Raw genomic sequence first — 17,626 nt, 5'->3', positions numbered from 1 at the left:
TCACCGATAAGAAGATGACGCCAACATCGCGCAGAATCACACACGTGTATATTTAAGTGCAAAAGCCGACTAATCTTTCTGGAATGGCATAAATTTAAAGCCCCTTTAGAGAGCTTACTGGTGATCTTGTCATGTAGTATATACACGCTGAAGTTCTCATGTGACCCAGAACACTCCTATAATCTCCTTACTTGATACCATCTGCGCTGGAGCCCTGCTGTATGACCTGGAGAGCTGTCCAACCCGATGCTTTACTTAATCATCTGCGTGTCCCCATTTGAATGGTCATCGGCGGTATTAGTACCACCGTGATCGTTATCCTCGTCATCCCTGTCGCTATCTCCACCATTACTACTCCCTTTACCCAACCAACCCATCTGCCTCACTCGCTCAACAGCAAGCCTCCGCTCTTCCTCCCCTTCCTCTTCCTCGTTATCTTTCTCCTCGCTTGTTTCACAAAAATACCTCAATACCGCTCTAGCCAATTTCAACTGCTCTTCCTGTTTCCTCACAAGTACGCTAACGACCTCAGCATTCCTGTCCGCCTGCGCCGCCCTTGTGCTTATTCCTCTTGATTCATCCAGAAGATGTTCTATATCTTCTGTAGTCATTCCAGTGCCTTGTTGGAGCCCTCGCTCGTATCCTTCGATGTAGCCCTGTTGGCGCGCGATGGCGTCTCGGTCGTCTTTATTGATTGATCCCGCTGCTTTCTGGCCCTTTTCGTAGCCTTCACATGTGGCGGTCTCGAGGAGGTCTTGTCGGTTCTTTTGTTCAGCCTTTGAACCGTCGTGGAAACCGGCATCGTATGCTTCTTGTAGGGTGCTGGCTTGTGTTGCCGATGATGCGGTTGCGTTATGCTGTTCAATTTCTTGTAGCCATTCGACAATGCGGCTGTGATAGGTGGCGGGGAGGGTAAGGTGGGAAGGGGGTATTATGGGTTGTAACGAAGCCCTTCGAGCTGTTTCATCTGCGTCGACTTCGAGTATTGGTGAATCGGCCTTCTCTTTTACACCGCCGTCATTGCTATGGCTCTCGTTCGACGCGTGCTCCGCGTGAAGGTCGGGTTCAGGCGCGGTCATCCACTCTTCCTTCCCCAACTCCTCTACCTCCGCTGCTTCCTTTGCCTTCTCATCCTTCTCCGACCGCTTTGCCCCTTCTGCTTTCTTTGCCTCCACCTTTCTCTTTCTCGCCTTCTTCAACACCCTCTTCTGCTTAGCATTTTGTTCCTTGTTTGCTGCCGTTTCTTCTGGCTTGACAGGAAGTGTGTACGTCTCATATGCCATCACTTCCTTAGGTATCGCATCAATAGTTTCAGTTGAGTCCGAGTGAACCTCGGGAGGCGTGTGTGAAGATGGCCCCTTTGACGTCCGTTCACGTTCGGATGGTCGAGCGGTCAACTTGGTAGACATATATTTCAACATGCCAAAAAATGGGCCTCTACGGCGTTTGCCAGCCGTTGTTGGTTCTGCAGGCATAGACATGCTGAGCACGAGAAGGCTCCGCAAGAAAAATGTGTTATATGCGAAGGTTCAAAGACCTCGCGGGTGGTGAGGCGACTAGTATGTTCTAGTTAGGAGAGGCTACAATAAATGTGATGAGAAAAATGGTTTAAGTGAATGGATCGTATAATCTAGTAGTGTGGTAGATTGTGGTAGAATGCAGAAGAGTGGAGAGTGCGCAGATGAAAGCCTCGTCAGGCGTATTAAGATGAGTTGGACAAGAGCAACGCAATTTTCCACGTGTTCTTGAAAGATACTCAGGCAGTGACTATCTACGTACCCGTACAGCACCAGAAAGCTGACCAATGGGCCTGGCAGATATGTCTGTATACACCTGCTATTTGTTGGAACAATCCTTTGGATCTATGCACTTAGTTCACTCCACAGACTGATTCGAAGTACTTACAACAACCCATTCAATGTTGAACGCAGTAATTCGCAAACAGAGCAGAATACAAGACGTAGAAATAGGCGCATAATGTTGGAAAAATTGCTTCAGCTTACGATGCCCCGTGGGGATCCTTTGCCCAAGCGCATGGATATAATATCGTCTATCTCATACCGTCTCTCTACGCCAACACTACAGCCTACCTACCGTCCCATGCTGTTGATCATCTCCCTCTGTGTTGCGCGGTCCTTGTTCGTCTGACTGAGTGATGGGATGCTCCTCAGGTCCCCCACAACATCCTTGGCCTTTCCGAAGTACACCTCTTGCAACAGGTTACGCATCTTGAGCTCCATATCCTCGACCATCTTGCCGATGTTGGCGACGTGCGAGGTATCATCCTCGACGGCCATGTCGGCTTCTACTTGACGCACCATATTACCAGAGAGATCGAGACCGCCGAGCGATTCGCTGTCAGTGCCAAGGGAGAGAATAACAGTAGAGGTGAGTTTGTAGTGAGATGTTCGGGCACGGTCTTGGGCGTCAAACACGTGGATGCTGTCCCAGCTGCCGGAGCTCTTAGGTGTGGGGTTGACGGCTGCCTACGTTAGCAGGTGGATGGTGGTCGAGAGATACGAGCATACTCTTCTTGAGAAGAACGCATCCTGCGAATCCATCGTCCATGTCCCATAGGTAAACGCTCGATATGCCACCCTCGAAGTATCTGCCCACGTCAGTCGTGCCCCACAAACTTTCCCTAGCTTTCCCAAGCTCGCTGCATAGCACTCACAGCTCCCTGTACACATCGAAAGCCTCGTTTGCCTTGACCTCCATCTTACGGACACGATCACTAGGCGTGACACCTTCTTCAATGGGCGGCTCGAACTCGTTGCTCCATGGACTTCTCCAGCTGTCACCGTCGCGGTTGTAGTCGCAGCATAAGAAGTCGCGCTTCGTCTTTGAGCATTTCTTCACGGTAAGCGGGATATCGACGGATTCGAGGAGGTCTTCTTCAAGCGATGGGTTGAGCTGAATAATGTGGTCGACATTGCTCTTGACGTCCTTGGGATTCAGTCGGCGGAGGAGGTCGCTGCAGCTATTAGCAGGTGGGGAAATGCGCGGTGCAACTTGTCTTACAGAGCGCTGTCAATAGGGTCCGCCATCCTGTTGCTTTTGATTCTGTATTTATCGGTGGTGAACTTGATGTGTTTGGTACGTTTGGGTACCAGGCCAGACCCCTCAATCTCCAACGGCTCCTCTGTCGGCGATTCGGGCGCTGGTGTTGATCGCTTGTCCCACGAGTCATGCGTGGAGAAACGCTGTGGGTCCAGGTCGCCCATCGTCAGTCACAGGTCAACCTCAACTATGCGCTTTTCTTGAATTTTGCTGGCTTTTGCACTCTCTGGAGTCTTCGTAGGTCGATGACAGCCGTGTGTTTTGTTTATGGCTCTTGTGGCAGCGACGCACTGTCTTTCAGTCCTGAAGGCAGCAGTTACGACTCTCACCACAGCGGCAGGAGCAAAGCTGCTTTGCGCAACAATCCCAGAGATGAATGTTTACAGCTCCAATTAGTCCTGTTGATATGGTTCTGTTTTGAAGGAGACGGTATAGTCTTGAGAATCTAGGTACTTTTTTCGCACAACTGACCGCACCCACTACATCAGAAAGAGATGAATAAGAAGCTCAATGACTATACTTGTTACGACAGCCTTTAAACCCCGATTTACGTTTTATGTATTTAGACTGAATAGATGCACCTGTCTCTCATGACTCTGGGCTGTTCTGCCAGTCTTGGCAGGCTCGCGACTCACTTTCACTTCGTCTCCGCAGCAACCACGTGCGTGTGGCAACCAATGGCGAGCAACACTTTCAGAGACTCGTGTCATGATATGCGAGGTGATTTATGATTCGACGATGATCATGCTGCATCTGCCTCGCTGTGCACTCACTTTCACCTGCCCGACATTACCGTAGTCGCGCCAGTGAGTTTTCGTACATATGCACTGAGACTCACCTCCTCTCCTGCATCTTTCCTCCATTACCTTTACAATCTTGCACTCTATATCTTCAACATCGACACATACAACTTCCACCACACCGCATCGTCAACATGTCTGAGAACGACAACCCTGTCTCTGCCAATGGCGGCGTCCCTCAGTTCACTGAGCGAGAGCTTCAGATGCTCGGATGGGCCATGCAGTCGCTCAAGTCCGGTCCTCCCGACGTAAGTTGAGCTCAGTGCATGTGAAGTTGCGCATATTGGCTGTTTCATACACATCACTTACACAAGTCATAGATCGACTTTGACAAGCTCGCCGCCTATGCCAGTATGACCAACCCGGGTTCTGCTAGAAACGCATGGGCCAAGATCAGGGTCAAGCTGACTCCAGCTCCTGATGGCACTGCCCCGGTCACTCCCAAGAAGACACCTCGCAAGAAGGCTGCTGCTGCTAAGAAAGCTGACGGCGAGGAGGGTCCCGCTGCTACCACTCCCAAGAAGACCCCAACCCCTCGCAAGCGCGCCCCCAAGAAGCAGGACGTCGACGGCGAGTCTTCTCCCAAGAAGAAAACCACCCGTGGCAAGAAGGTGTCCGATGACGAAGGTACGCATACCCCGCGAGCTTATTATGTAATCTTCATTCAATACTAACAGATGCACAACAGCCAAGTCCGAGGAGAACGAGGACTTCCAGATGGAGACCGACCCGGAAGGGGCTCCGGAGGAGACTATCGAAAAAGTCTAGACACCTTCCTCTGGACCAAGGTAGTCGACCTCTTCTCACAAGCTACCAACCCTTTCTACTGTTTTCCTGTAGCGTCCAAAGATCAGAAGAGCACATCACTGGAGAAGAGGATGGGTACCTTGTCCGAGCATGGCTTACTTAAGATCTTTGATTTGATTTTTTCCTTCTCATTGCCTTGGGTCAACGATATGGCGGCATTCAAACATGCAAAATCTGAAGGTCTCATGGTGGGGGAAGAATCGAGATTACTCGAAAGATAGCGATAGTTCACTTCAGCAGCGTATGCAGATGGCTCCACGATAGCTATCGCAGTCAAAACTGCGCGACTTCAATGTAAAAAGTGTCGTTCATTACATGATCTCAATGCCGCATCCTTTGGTTAGCATGTCTTGTGTGTGTCGACGATGTCTCGCATTCTATATCATGTGTTGGTTGTGCTAGACACCTTACAGGCCTGCATGTATGCCAACATACATGAAAATCGCCAGTGGTGCTCTATCCACATATTACCCCAGATTAGGCCCGCCCATCTCAACACTACAGCCCGGCTCCCAGGGACACATCGCCCTGCGCGAAACCAAGAGCATTAGTCTCACTATAGTTTTCAATACGTGGCTGGTGAATATACAGTTCTGGACATTTGTATTATGAGAGGATCGTTGTATGTCGAATCGATGTGACAGCATAGGATGGTTGAGTGCTCGAATAGGAAGTGCATGCTGAGGGTGAAGGACAAGGTGCGCCAAGCCGCTAGGTAGGGTGACTAAGCGCATCTCGAAGCTCGCATCATCGCGAACTGCGACGACATCAACGACAGCCCACGATTCCACGATGCAGTCACTTCGTAGAGCAGCAGTGACTGCTGGCCGCACGAGCCGAACTTCTCTATCGCGCCAGTCGCGCCGATTCGCTCACGATGAGCACGCCCACGCCCACCCTCACCACACAGTCGATGAGCCCATTGGGGTATGTCAAGCGCCCATTGCTTCTCCCCGATATCCCTAGGCCCCGTCCATGACACTGGAATGTCCCTGAAAGAATAATGCTGACCCAATTGGCATGTAGTATGGCTTTTGGGCGACGATAGGCGTCATCCCCACTGGCTTAGCCATCTACACCATGTCACGAAGCGACGGCGACAATAACGAGCCTTACTTCACACGCATGATCTCCAATGCTACAGATGGACTACACGACAAGTGGACGTCGCAAAACGACTTGCACGTGCGCATGATCGAGCAGGCGGGTGAGGACAGGGTGCTATTCTTGAAGACCCGGCCCCAACCGCACGTTGAAATGAAGTTCCCCGAGTACGTACCATTGAGCGAATAACATGCAACTGGGAATAGACCAAGGCTAGACTGGGGGATGGCTGCAGACTTGTGCATGGAGAAGGAGTTGGCGTGTGTGGCTCATGCTGACGAATACAGGATCATGAACGTTGGATCGCCTTACAACGTCCCTGCAGGAAGCCAAGTTCAGATGGACAAGGTAATCGAGAAGTACAAGAAACTCGCATACGAAGACAATGAGCGCAAGTTGGAGAAGCTGCGGAACAACGACATCTCGTCTGAGAAGCCATTTGAAGGCAAGACGCGCGTCAAGAAGGCGCCCGATATGTTCTAGACACGTATTGAGTTGGGCGGACAGATGTACATATCTAAGGAATGATATCCATTTCATTTGTGTATATGAGCTCTTGCACTGTCATTACAAGATCCTATCCCGGGATGATGCTGCCTGGATGCCGTCGCAGTATCATTAGTAGCGTAATATCAGAGTTATGGTACACTAAAGGTCTCCTCGTATACCCCTCGTGTCAGGCCTAGCTGCCGCATAACGTCGCAAAGGCCAACAGGCCTAGACATCTTACCGTGTTTCATGGTTGTGGAATCGGCACACGTCACTTTGTGGTAGGGCTGTTGTTAGCCCCACTTGGTGGCGGATGCCTAGTCAGGGATCGCCGTTGATTGGCGCAGTGTTAGCGTAGTATGCGCAGTTCACGATGAAGTTGAACATGTGTAGTGAAAGTGAAGGTGAAGTCGAATAGCGGCAGGAAACTGCTAGCTTGGTTTTTCAAAGCTGTAGATAGTTTCTTCTTGTGCCTGACTTGACTCCTAACCAACTACACTCACGACACCCACCGCTTGCCAGACCACGACCAGCTAACATAAGACACACACTAACACTCTGGTGAAGGAAAGACTTTCTTTCGGGACTACAATCTCAAACAAAAGGTAAAAGAGGCCCTCAAGCCAGGCTGAAGCTATGGTTTCCTTTTGCTTTGGCAGACAATCTCCACCAGATTGCTGCTGAATTGGCAAGAAGCGGCGCAGTGGCTCTGTTTAGTCTTGGAACCCTAGCTAATCAAAGACAGAAGGGGAGCCCGCAGCTATATCTGCGGTGCTGGGGAGATGCGGTCCTGGAGCAGGATCCTGCACAGGAAGAAAGCGGAGGTTCCCAAGGAACCAGGTAAGTCTTAGCGCTTGACGCACCCCTGTCACTCCTAAATACGGCGGATGAGCCGTCGCCCTGATTACGGCGGCTGCAGGCTGCATAAACATCTTTCCTAGCCAGGCCGGCTTTCCCAGATCCCAATTCCCATTGTCTTGCCCGCACCCACTTTTCACACTCTCACGCATAGTCCAGTTTCGATGCTAACCCCGTCAACAAAGATTCCGCACCGCAACTCCCCAATCTCCCCTTCAACAACAACAACCAAAAGCATGACATGACCGGGTCAGCTTGGACCTCGGACGACACTTCTCGCACTGCAGACGCTGCACTACCACGCAACACCTCACCCACCACGATGCCGCCACACACCTCACCCCGCAACGTCTCAGGCCCGCTCGCTGTCGACAAGCCCCCCATGAGCCCTCTGAGCCCCATGAGCGCCGACGAGAACAGCTCATGGGCGCGCCCAAACCACTACAACACACCCAACTCCAAGACATCGCAGTACATTGATAAGATCACGCAAGAAAACGATCGTCTGCGTCGCGAGCTGCGAGCCGAGAAGCTTGCGCGAGAAGACGAGGCCAAACGAGTGTCGGCCGCCCAAACCAAAGCCGAGGATTCTCGCGCCGAGTACGAGCACTGGCAGGTTCTCGCCAGTACCAATGCTCGAGCCATCGAACGCAAAGACCGGAAGCTGGAAGAGCTCAAGGCATTGCTGGACATCGAAGTTGCCAGGAGGAAGTCCGCAGAGCTGCGCGCCGAGGAAGCCCTGAAGATGCTCGGAGACACGCGGTCCGAGACACAACGGCAGCTGTCACAAGCATACGAGATGAAGGGAATGGCCGACACCAACCTTGAGACTGCCCGCGATGGCTTCAAGCGCATGACAGAGGGATACGAGCGCAAAATCCGCCAGATCAACGACGAGCTGAACGAGCTGCGAAGGAAGCGCCTCGAGGACGCCGACAAGATCAAGCGCCAGGCCATCATCAGCGACCAGCTCCAACACGAGTCGTCACGAGCTATCCGCACCGAGGCCAAGCTGACCAATCTCATGGAGGCTTACAAGACCGAGCACAAAAAGGAGGTGGAGCAGCTCGTCCAGGAGGCAGAGAAGCTGCGACGTGTACTCCCCGAGAAGGAGCGTGAGGCCCAAGAACTGGTTGACTCGCTGTGCCAGACTCGCGATAAGATGCGCTGGGTCATGACTCAACAGCAGCGCCAGACTGGGACCTGAATCCATCTTCCCCACACTTCGCACCATTGCCCACCAACACGGTAGAGGAAATAGACAACTACCGAAACAAAACGGACACGAAACCGCCACATTCGACGGTACACCCCCGGTGCATAGACGAAATACCCATTGGTCTCTGCTCCCCATACAGCACGACGATAATGACCAAGTTTTGTTTCCCGGGGTTCATGGCAATCTGTAACATATCTGGATACGGCGTTGGGGTTTGGGCAAGTATCACCGTATCATGCGAGGATGAGAAGGCGCTTTCTGGGTATCACGAGCAAGTCCAATAGTATGCTCGTGGGGTCATTTGAGTCGGTTTGCATTTTCGTGCACGCATATTTACATACTGGTTCTTTCACCTAATTCAATTTGTCACTCTGGTCTTTATTACAATATTTGCTTTGATGTCACTTGCTTACAGCTATCGTTCCTGCATATGTGCAGCTCGTTCCTTCCTGCAGGGCAAAGAGCTAGGGAGACGCCGAGCGTACCTGCTGTAAGGGTTTCTTTTTACGTACCAAACACAGCAACCACAACAACACCATCCGCATCCTCACCCTGACAACTTGCACTGCCCCTTACTGGCTACTCAGTGTATCGGCACAGGTAGGGCACGGATCGTCTTGAGCACAAGGCACATCACAACTGCGTAAAAGATTCTCGGTGTAAGAAGCAGATCACTCAACAAAGCTTGAACTTTTCATTTCCCCATCTACCCAACAAAAACTGCTAAGGTCTGCTTACAAATACATGCAGGAAACAAACAACCTGAAAATGCACAAACTTCCCCCGAGCCAAGATGCGGAAGTGGCTCCATGTGTCATACGACCTCCGGGAAGCATCTGAAATCCCAAGTTCGAGAGTTTTGTTCGTCCTAGGAGACAGTCAGTCACCTTCCATAAGACATAGGAGCGTACGTCCTCACCATTCCGCAAACCAAATCTAGTTGACCGGAGTACCACACTGTGGGCAGCATTTCCCGGGAATCACCCACACCGTATCGCCGCGCTCGAGACAGGCAGGACAACGACGACCAGGTACCTTGGGTTGTGAGTACGGGTCTAAGTACTATCAGTATCGGAGACTTACCGGCCAAGTTCTAACTCCGCCGAGGTTGCTCATATAAGGACTGGCAACCGTGTCGATGGGTGTAGGTAGACACATGGCGTTGGCTGGCGAGCGGGACAGCAGTGAAGCGTCTTCAAGATGGTATCTGAGCGTGAATAGAAGCAGATGCTACAAGAGAGACACTGAAAGACAGCAGATGAAGTGAATGAGAGTGTAAGAAAATTATCTCAAAGCGAAGGTGGCTGGATCACTGCTTGTCTACCAAGACAGAAGCGCGGTCTTTATACTTTGATCATTCCTCCAAAACGATAGCTACACTAGAACCTGGCTACCGGCGTAACTCACGTATGCCGCACGACGCTTGTGGCGCGCGCATCAGACTGCAGTTTCCCGGTCTCGAGGAGACGATGTTCCCTACACCTCGCCTCTCCAAGTTAAGCATAGGCCACTGTGCATCGTCGACCATAGGACATAAAGGACATTTTGCGCCATGCGGTCCCACATGACTGGGAACATGCGGGTCAAGTACATGTCGACCGGTGTCTTGGAGCCGCCAAACTCCCAGAGTATCCAAATCGGTTCGGAAGACAGTAACATCGGTATACACTGGCGCTACAGACGACGGGATCGCAACTTTTTGTTGCTTGAACTGTGGTAAACGGATTCGTATTCTGCGCTGTCTATCCTGTGGAGCCTATCAACCAGGATTTCGGGATTCGCTCGCGGCTCACCCACTGCCGGTTTCTTAGAATCACGCACCATGAGTATATTGTCGCAGCGACAAGACAACGTAATTATGTGGATCTAACCACCAGTGCTTACCGATTTTCTCTTGAGTACGACGTGTGGAAAGGCATGATATCGTTGAGCTTCGTCGATTTGTCGTTTTCTCGAGTTCGCCTAGCAAGCCACCATCATCCAGAAGGCCTGCACCCTGCGTCCAGAAGCAAACTTGTGCACCACCCCCACCTTACTACATATGATTTCGCTTTCTATGGTCCGTTGGTATTGATTGGACATTGCGTGGACCAGATCGATTGCCGAGCTCTCAGTGATCCGCCTGTCCCATTCACTATCGCCGCTTCGCCTACTAGCTCATACGGATAACGGTTCCGCTGTCATACAGCTAGCTAACTGTTTCACCAAACCGGTGTGGATATGAGCCATGGGAAACAAACTAGCTGCATCATGCAACTAATTGTGATATTTGCAATCCAGGGCGGTAAGTACTGGTCGTTTCCATGGTTCCCTTCACTGTTAGACTTCACACACTAGACCATTTGGGTATGCTGCTCGCAGTCACAGAACAAGTCTCATAATCGAACCACTGAACTACCGTCTGCGTGGTATCTAATGCCACTGAAAGCTTGGAGAGCTATTCCGCTCCCATGTTCATGGTCAACAAGGACGAAAAGAGCCATGTTGCCGTCGACATTTATACAGTTCCTTTTTACGATGCCTACCAGCTGACCGTTGGCTACAGAGGTTTCTTATCTGTCGAATTCAAACGTCTCAGACGATACCGCCCAGTCAATATCTTACGGTGCATCCTGCCTCTGCTTGTAAGGTGTTTGCTTGCGGCTAAATGGCATCAACTAGCTAGGTGGAGTTCGGCCAACATATGAGATACATGCCAAGTCAACAATTCCTGGTTGAACATGGTTGTACAGAACGGTCAACATACTTAGTGCCTGCATCTTCGTCCAGTACGATTTACACTGTCAAAAGCCGCAAGACCCGTTATGGAAGGGGCTGCAATGCCTCCACCGCCCCAACCTGCCAAGAACTACAGCCATGAACTGGGAAAACTTCACAATAGACGTCGTGAGACTAGCTTGATAAGAAAAAGCCGATATGAAATTACTGCTCGCACAGCTGGGTTCTGAAGGGCCGTCCCGCCCGCCGCTCTTGTCGAACATACCACGCGGTATCCACTGCACCGGAAACTTGACGTCAATGAAAGGAGCTGCAACCGACTTGGATATCCACACAATGGTAATTATTGACATTTTCGCTGTTAACCAATGCTATTGTGGTCAAAGAACAAGCATTCTCGAATGCTCAATTATCTCTCTCTCTCTCTCGGTCCCGGATATAGCTTTGTGCCCTTGATACGGAAGCTCATGATTGGCTGTGCCAGTTGAAGGTCCTTTTGGTTCTAGGGTGCCTACACACTATGCCAGTGGTTATACAACTGTGAACATGGTACCCGTCAACACCTCCAATCGTGTTTCTAGGCCAGGCTAAATATCTGCGTAATACCAAGCACCGAATCTTTCGCCTATCCATCCTTGAGTGATCGGTGTGCGAAATCAATTCAGTTCACCGGATCATCTTCTGACGGCTAGTTGGAAACCCTCGAGATACAGGGCGCGGAGCTGTCATGGAGCACAAACCAGATATCATAGAGCTTTTCGGGTTTAGGCCTATGTCGGTCATACTCAACTGATGCGTCTGGGCTGCTCAGACTTCAAGGGGCCGATATCGGCCTGGAGAAACCAGCGCTCGTTTCTTCGCAGCCGAACCAGCATGCTACCACGAATCGGAATAGCCTATCCATGGGCTCGGTCGCCCATAAAAGCGCCCATAGCCCTACGGAAAGGCTAGATATGCACATCATTCTTCGTACTACGGTTCCAGCGTTTGATTTGGCATACATGCTACACCGTTGAAAATGCAGCCTCCCTTGATGTGTGAGCCAAGTCCTTGTGTTAGCGGCTCGGTACGGCTTGCGTTCACCTGGTTAATACCAGAACTCGACTATAGCCACTTGAGGTAATCGATAGTCTAGAGATGGACAGATATGCTGGTACAGACTTACAGAAGCAGCCCTGCACTCTTGCACTTTTCCACCGTTGGTACAACAACACGTCTCCGCATCCGGCAGTGCGCGATTCGTTCGGTAGCGGCGTTCATTCATTCGTTACGAGCCACGGAGAGTTCCCCGCAGCATTATATGTCTGCAATGTTTGCCGATAATTTCTATCAGTGCCCACGTGCCAATGATGGAGTGGTTTCTGGTCCCACGACGTTGTTCGAGCCACACACGCAACGAGAAGGACCACAACCTGCGCGTACGGCGACAGTCTGTACACCGATCTAATTTCTGCCCTCTCCTCGGCCCGCTGGTCTAAGATACCTCATTCGGAAAGAGCCTTTCCACTCAGTAGGACAGAGCAAGTGCCTTGCCGTGGTGTCATTTACTTCTCAACTCCCCGATGGTCCCCGCCGCTACACCAGTACCACGAAAGTTAATCTCCAAGGAGATCTAGTCGCCCCAACATGGCATACCCTCCAGTCTCCGAGCAGGTATATCTGCCCTGATACGAGGGGGCCCGAATACTTGGTTGCTTACCGGCGCTTGGCATGCTGAATACGTGGATGTGCAGTCCCAACACAGCTTATCGCACACTTTGACAGCAGATTGAGCCGCATGTGACCCAAAAAAAATGTGGTCGCTACCGCGGTGCGTCTCTGTTACACGGACGGACGGGAGTTGTGCGTCGCTTTGCCATGGAGAGACGAGAGAGGCGCCTTTTTGCAAACTAAATGACCAGTGTCTGTCTGTGTACGTCACATCTGGAAGGCTATGACGCAAGCTACACGCGACGGCTTCGAGGGCTTCACACTCGCCAATATTACATGTCTTCACAAGCCACTGTTGCGCGAAAAAATGAAGCTGGATTGAACTTCACCGGTCTTTCTGAATCCTTTCAGAGGAAGATCCGAGAAAGCAACGTTTCCAGAGGTTTCTCGGATTCTGCGTGAGCTTGCTCACAACTGAAAGGATGCAAGAGCTGTGCTTGACATCTTGTTGAAGCCAACATGGCTTACATGCAACACGTGACGAAAGATTGCAGAGAAGTAATATTCATGCTGGACTGTAGAAAAGCTTCTGGCAATGATGTGTGGTAAGACAGAAGCGCCCTAACATCGAACAGACAAGTATCCAGATCCTTTTCGTAGTAGCGTCATCATGCTGATAGTTTATTCTCTGTTCTTTTCTTCTTTTCTATGGATGCCATGAATCAATGATATACTTCTGTTCCAGCGACTGCTATTGTATACGATTTGTTTGTCCGGCCTTACTTGCTCCTGCCTCCTTCGTTCTAAACTTCGTTCTCGGCTAGAATTGTGTAGCCATTACATGATCATGCCGAAAGCTCTATAAAGCCTTTTCAACCTGACTTACTCCTAGAATGGCGTGAATGTGAGCGCTTATGATGTATCATTATCGCTCTACATATAGTGTACAAACATGTATGAAAGAGTAACACTTCAAGTTCTAATTCATGTTTCGTCATCACTCTCACTACCCACCAAACGGCGTCGCAGACGTGTAGGATACCATGCATGCGTGCTCTCCCCAAATGGCGCTAACAAAGCTGTGATCGCCTTGTCTCTCCACCATAATACTTGCTCCTCTCCTTCTTCAACCTCTGCACCAGGCGCTGATGATGCCCCACGCTCTCGTTCGGGAAGTGATTCCGCCGACTAAGCCTCCTCTGCATGTGAAAGAGCTAAGCACGAACAAATATCAGCGTTCTGCCCAAGAGCAGGCTTGACAAGATCCCCGGTCTAAAGGAACAACAAAGACAGCGAGGACAGGAAAGGAAAGAAATAACAAGATAGTAGCGGACAAGAAGGAACCACTCCCCAACAGTTCAGTTCAATCAAGCCGTACTAACCGTCTTCCTAATCCTAACCAGCAACACGCCCTTTGTGATGACACCGTTCGAGTCGTAGAGGTGCAGCATGCGCAGACCGGGGCGGAGGCGGTCGAGGCGGAAGCATGCCCATGCGGCTAGGTCGTCGCCGAGGCGCTCGTCGTCCATGACCTTGAATCTGGGTGGCGGAAGAACACGACGTTAGCATGCGTTTTGAGATGAAGATGCATAATTGCCGAGTGAGCAAGGGGCCTTGAGAAGATCTGGTCGCGCATAGTGGATCTTCCATACGAAAAGTAGTGGCGTGCATAGCGAGATGGTGGATAAGAGGCTGGCGAAACAAGCCGTCGTGTGTATTGCAGCCGCGAGACTGGGAATCTCTGGACCGGTAAAGAAGAAATGGCGAGGCGCAGACACACCAAGGCGGGAATAACGGCGATTTGCAGTGTTAATGGTCCCGATCCTAGTCATCGTGGTACAACCCCTCGCTCCAGATGCCAATTCACCCGCGTGTACCACCTTTGATGCAGGTAAAAAAAATGCAGTGTCAGATCAGGTTCAGGCCACCCATGTCCGACAGATTGTGCTCTGATAGACCGGCAAAAGTCTCCGTGTACGAGGGTCATGCTTGCGGTCCTCATGGCAGGCCGCATAGGCTGGGCGAGTACGACTAAACAGAAGGAAACAATGGACTTACCGGACAAATGTCAATTCCTCCGTCACGCCAGGCACGCCAGCAAATTTGATGACTTCGCGGCCGAAGTCGGGGTTTGGGGATCTCGATGTCTTGGTCTTCTGTTTGTAATCACCCTTTTGGCTTCTTCCATTGCCTGGGACTGGCTCGGCGTTGCGCTCTTCGTGCGACTCGACATGCAGTTCAACTTTGACGTATGGTTTGAAATCCTTGGGGTCATCTTCCTCGGGGGGTAGCGGGATGTCTTGTCCGCCTAGGAACTCGATGCTCAGGTCTAGGTCGTGGTGAGGAATGGCAGTCTTCTGTGTTGCGGCGTTGCTCGTGCTGCGGTATCCTTCAGGCTTGAGAACCCATCCAGCGGTGCCCGCAAACATGGCTTCGTTTTGCATCATGCCAACATCCCAGCGTTGCCAGTTGAGAGCCACAATTTGTACACCCGCCCGCCAGAAGACGGAGGGGTTCAAGTTGGATGAAGTCAGCCGGAGACCCTTTGGATATGCGCGCATGAAGAAGTGCTTGTTATGACCAAAGAGACCTTCGGGGTCAGTTTCGTGAACCTCCATCAGCGTCCCCTCTGACAACGAGAAGATGTGGGTGGGGATTTTTGCCTCTGGTGCATCGAGAGTTTTGTATGAATAACCAGCCAAGTAGACACCTAGTTTTGACAGAGATTTGATAATTTTGGGCTTTGGCGCTGGGGGCTTCTTCTCGCCATCCGGACCGACTTCTGATGATGTTCCCGAGTTGACGGAAGCTGCACTTTCGGTATGTTTCAGAGGCGGTCGCGATGCATCGGTTGTCGCTGGTTGTGATGTAGGAGCCACTGGAGTGGTATGGCCGCGCTTGACCTTGACAAGTATCTTCTTTTCCAAGTCTTTGAGCGTGGGTAGATGGACGCTGTCTAGGTCTTGCGCTGGCTCCAACGGCTCCTCAAGCATCATGCCCTTCCAATATTCATTCATGATTTCAACCATAATCTCTTGCTGTTCTGGGCAGGTGTGGACCTCGAGACTGACAATCAGCGGTAGATTTGACACTGTAAATGCGTAATCTCGAATAGTTGCGCACACAGCTCGAAATGTCATGTCTTTGGTTAAAGTGTAACCGTGGAACACCCTGGGCTCGGCTCGCTGTGTGAAGGAGGCCGAGTGCCAGGGCTCAATCTTCTGCATGCCGTCCTGAGGCGGCGGGGATGCTTCGTGACTCTTCTCTTCGGGCTCCTCCTTCTTACTAAACTTCGCGGCCAACCTCTTGCGAATGCTGAGGCCTGACTTTGACTTTTTCTTTTCCTTCCTCAAACTGTCGGCTCCTGGGTTACCCATGGCAGCTTCCTCGTCCGAGCTTGAGTCGGAGAGCACTTCTCCATCCCATACATCTATCTCGACGCAGCGACATCCGCGCATCAAGACGTTCTTGTAGGCATCAACACTCGCGTCGCTTGAGAGTTGATTGCCAGTGAGGTATGTGTTGTGGCTCGAGGAGATGAAGTAGTTTGAAATTGGGTATGACTCGTCTAGTGGTAGCGGTGGCTTCATGACACTGGCGGAGTCTGACATGAAGTAGTTTGCAAAGTGTGAAAAGGACCCGTCCGCCAGAAGCTCTGCATCCTTTCCAGAGCATTGCTGCTCTTCGGTGAGCCAGCGCAGTTGCCCTTCCTTTGTCGTCAAATCGTAGTGCTTCGAGATGTCGGTGTATACAGTCCTGAGATACTGGGTGAGGAGCGGCGATAGGTTGTCGACGTGGCGGGCTGTCGATGTTGCCGAAGCTGTACCTCCGCCCGCCTGAAGGTATGGGTTTTCAACCTCTGGGGCGCCGAGCTTCTTGTCTTGGGTAAGATCCGGCATGATGTAGGCGTGTTATGGGTACAGGAGTGCCAAAGGTGAAGAGTAGTTGTAAGGGCGAACGAAGAGCGTTGAGTGTGTGTCACAATGGGAACAGCAGCGAGGTGTGAGTGTACAAGCGTATATGTATGCCTGAATAAGGGCGGAGTCCGGACAGCTCAGCTGTGCTAGTAGGTGTAAGCCTTGTTGCTAATTGCGATTGGACCCTACACGTATGCGAGGCGTACCTTGGATGGAGCGGTAGGGAAGTGCTGTGTGCAGGCCAATACGTTGATGTTGACTTTAGTACTATGGGTTGGCAGCGGGACCTAGCAAGTGAGGAGGTGCGGCTCGCAACGCAGGACGGTTGAAGCGGGCGCGATGGCCTCATGGTCAGCTCGTGCCTCCCTTGGCTGCCGCATCGGTGTTTGATCATCCAATTGGTGGGGCGCAGACCATGGCTATGACAAAAACACGCGGCATTGGACGTTTGCTGCATAGGATAACTAACACAAATGTGAATGATGGGGTGCTGCCCTGTTTGCGTTGGTCCCTGACATGTGCCGTTCCCGCCAAGTGACGACGTCACAGGGCACCTGGGCAGGGCCCAGTATCACGAAATCCTACATACCACATCATTCATCTAGATCTAGTCACTTTACTTCAAAGATGGTTGGAGCAATATGGTGAAATCAAGAAAAGACGCAGAGAACGAGGTCCGATCATGGGGATTCGGCCACGTCTTTACCTGGACAGACAGCCCGTGAGTCTGAGTCTGCCTACGCCCACTTGTCGTAACTGCAGCTGATTTCAGCCACAGCAATGCGCACTACTCGCCACACAAGCATAGTGGCAAGACCACGCATCTCGTCCTCAACGGATCAATAACATATACATATCCCGATGACCCCGACGCGAAGAAAGAGACTATAGGCCCTGGCGACAGATGGGATGTCGACGCGCAAAAGGTGCACGAGGTCTGGGTAGGCAGTGAAGGATGTACATATGTCATCGGGGAGTGAGCATGCTACGCATGCCAATTAAGA

At 51.3% G+C, this 17,626-nt stretch overlaps 8 protein-coding genes across 8 annotated transcripts; 4 read left to right on the top strand and 4 right to left on the bottom strand.

The window, feature by feature from the left end:
• Window positions 1-251: 251 nt before the first annotated feature.
• Window positions 252-1,481, bottom strand: PtrM4_137610 (DUF1777 multi-domain protein; the record flags this gene model as incomplete). The annotated part of the gene is made up of 2 exons (XM_066109344.1): window positions 252-402; window positions 466-1,481. 2 exons carry the CDS (start codon window positions 1,479-1,481, stop codon window positions 252-254), a joined length of 1,167 nt encoding a protein of 388 aa, XP_065960266.1.
• Window positions 1,482-2,090: 609 nt separating this feature from the next.
• On the bottom strand, window positions 2,091-3,224 carry PtrM4_137600 (F-actin-capping protein subunit beta; the record flags this gene model as incomplete). Its single annotated transcript, XM_001938186.2, has 4 exons — window positions 2,091-2,482; window positions 2,529-2,608; window positions 2,675-2,974; window positions 3,022-3,224. The coding sequence occupies 4 exons, from the start codon at window positions 3,222-3,224 to the stop codon at window positions 2,091-2,093; spliced, it is 975 nt and encodes a 324-aa protein (XP_001938221.1).
• Window positions 3,225-3,994: 770 nt separating this feature from the next.
• On the top strand, window positions 3,995-4,628 carry PtrM4_137590 (Tymo-45kd-70kd multi-domain protein; the record flags this gene model as incomplete). Its single annotated transcript, XM_001938187.1, has 3 exons — window positions 3,995-4,108; window positions 4,181-4,487; window positions 4,549-4,628. 3 exons carry the CDS (start codon window positions 3,995-3,997, stop codon window positions 4,626-4,628), a joined length of 501 nt encoding a protein of 166 aa, XP_001938222.1.
• An 831-nt stretch (window positions 4,629-5,459) lies between these two features.
• On the top strand, window positions 5,460-6,254 carry PtrM4_137580 (uncharacterized protein; the record flags this gene model as incomplete). The annotated part of the gene is made up of 3 exons (XM_001938188.2): window positions 5,460-5,594; window positions 5,694-5,938; window positions 6,059-6,254. The coding sequence occupies 3 exons, from the start codon at window positions 5,460-5,462 to the stop codon at window positions 6,252-6,254; spliced, it is 576 nt and encodes a 191-aa protein (XP_001938223.1).
• Window positions 6,255-7,440: 1,186 nt separating this feature from the next.
• Window positions 7,441-8,325, top strand: PtrM4_137570 (Trichoplein multi-domain protein; the record flags this gene model as incomplete). The annotated part of the gene is made up of 1 exon (XM_001938189.2): window positions 7,441-8,325. The coding sequence occupies one exon, from the start codon at window positions 7,441-7,443 to the stop codon at window positions 8,323-8,325; it is 885 nt and encodes a 294-aa protein (XP_001938224.2).
• A 948-nt stretch (window positions 8,326-9,273) lies between these two features.
• PtrM4_137560 (uncharacterized protein) lies at window positions 9,274-9,495 on the bottom strand (the record flags this gene model as incomplete). Its single annotated transcript, XM_066109343.1, has 2 exons — window positions 9,274-9,372; window positions 9,421-9,495. The coding sequence occupies 2 exons, from the start codon at window positions 9,493-9,495 to the stop codon at window positions 9,274-9,276; spliced, it is 174 nt and encodes a 57-aa protein (XP_065960265.1).
• Window positions 9,496-14,072: 4,577 nt separating this feature from the next.
• Window positions 14,073-16,604, bottom strand: PtrM4_137550 (1-phosphatidylinositol-4,5-bisphosphate phosphodiesterase 1; the record flags this gene model as incomplete). Its single annotated transcript, XM_001938192.2, has 2 exons — window positions 14,073-14,244; window positions 14,764-16,604. 2 exons carry the CDS (start codon window positions 16,602-16,604, stop codon window positions 14,073-14,075), a joined length of 2,013 nt encoding a protein of 670 aa, XP_001938227.2.
• Window positions 16,605-17,263: 659 nt separating this feature from the next.
• PtrM4_137540 (uncharacterized protein) lies at window positions 17,264-17,602 on the top strand (the record flags this gene model as incomplete). Its single annotated transcript, XM_001938193.2, has 2 exons — window positions 17,264-17,343; window positions 17,401-17,602. The coding sequence occupies 2 exons, from the start codon at window positions 17,264-17,266 to the stop codon at window positions 17,600-17,602; spliced, it is 282 nt and encodes a 93-aa protein (XP_001938228.1).
• Window positions 17,603-17,626: the final 24 nt, after the last annotated feature.

The sequence above is a fragment of the Pyrenophora tritici-repentis genome, chromosome 8 (genome assembly GCF_003171515.1).
Source record: "Pyrenophora tritici-repentis strain M4 chromosome 8, whole genome shotgun sequence".
Taxonomy (NCBI): Eukaryota; Fungi; Ascomycota; class Dothideomycetes; order Pleosporales; family Pleosporaceae; genus Pyrenophora; species Pyrenophora tritici-repentis.
The sequence above is the reverse complement of the archived record's forward strand: the minus strand, read 5'-3'. Positions and strand labels throughout refer to the sequence as shown.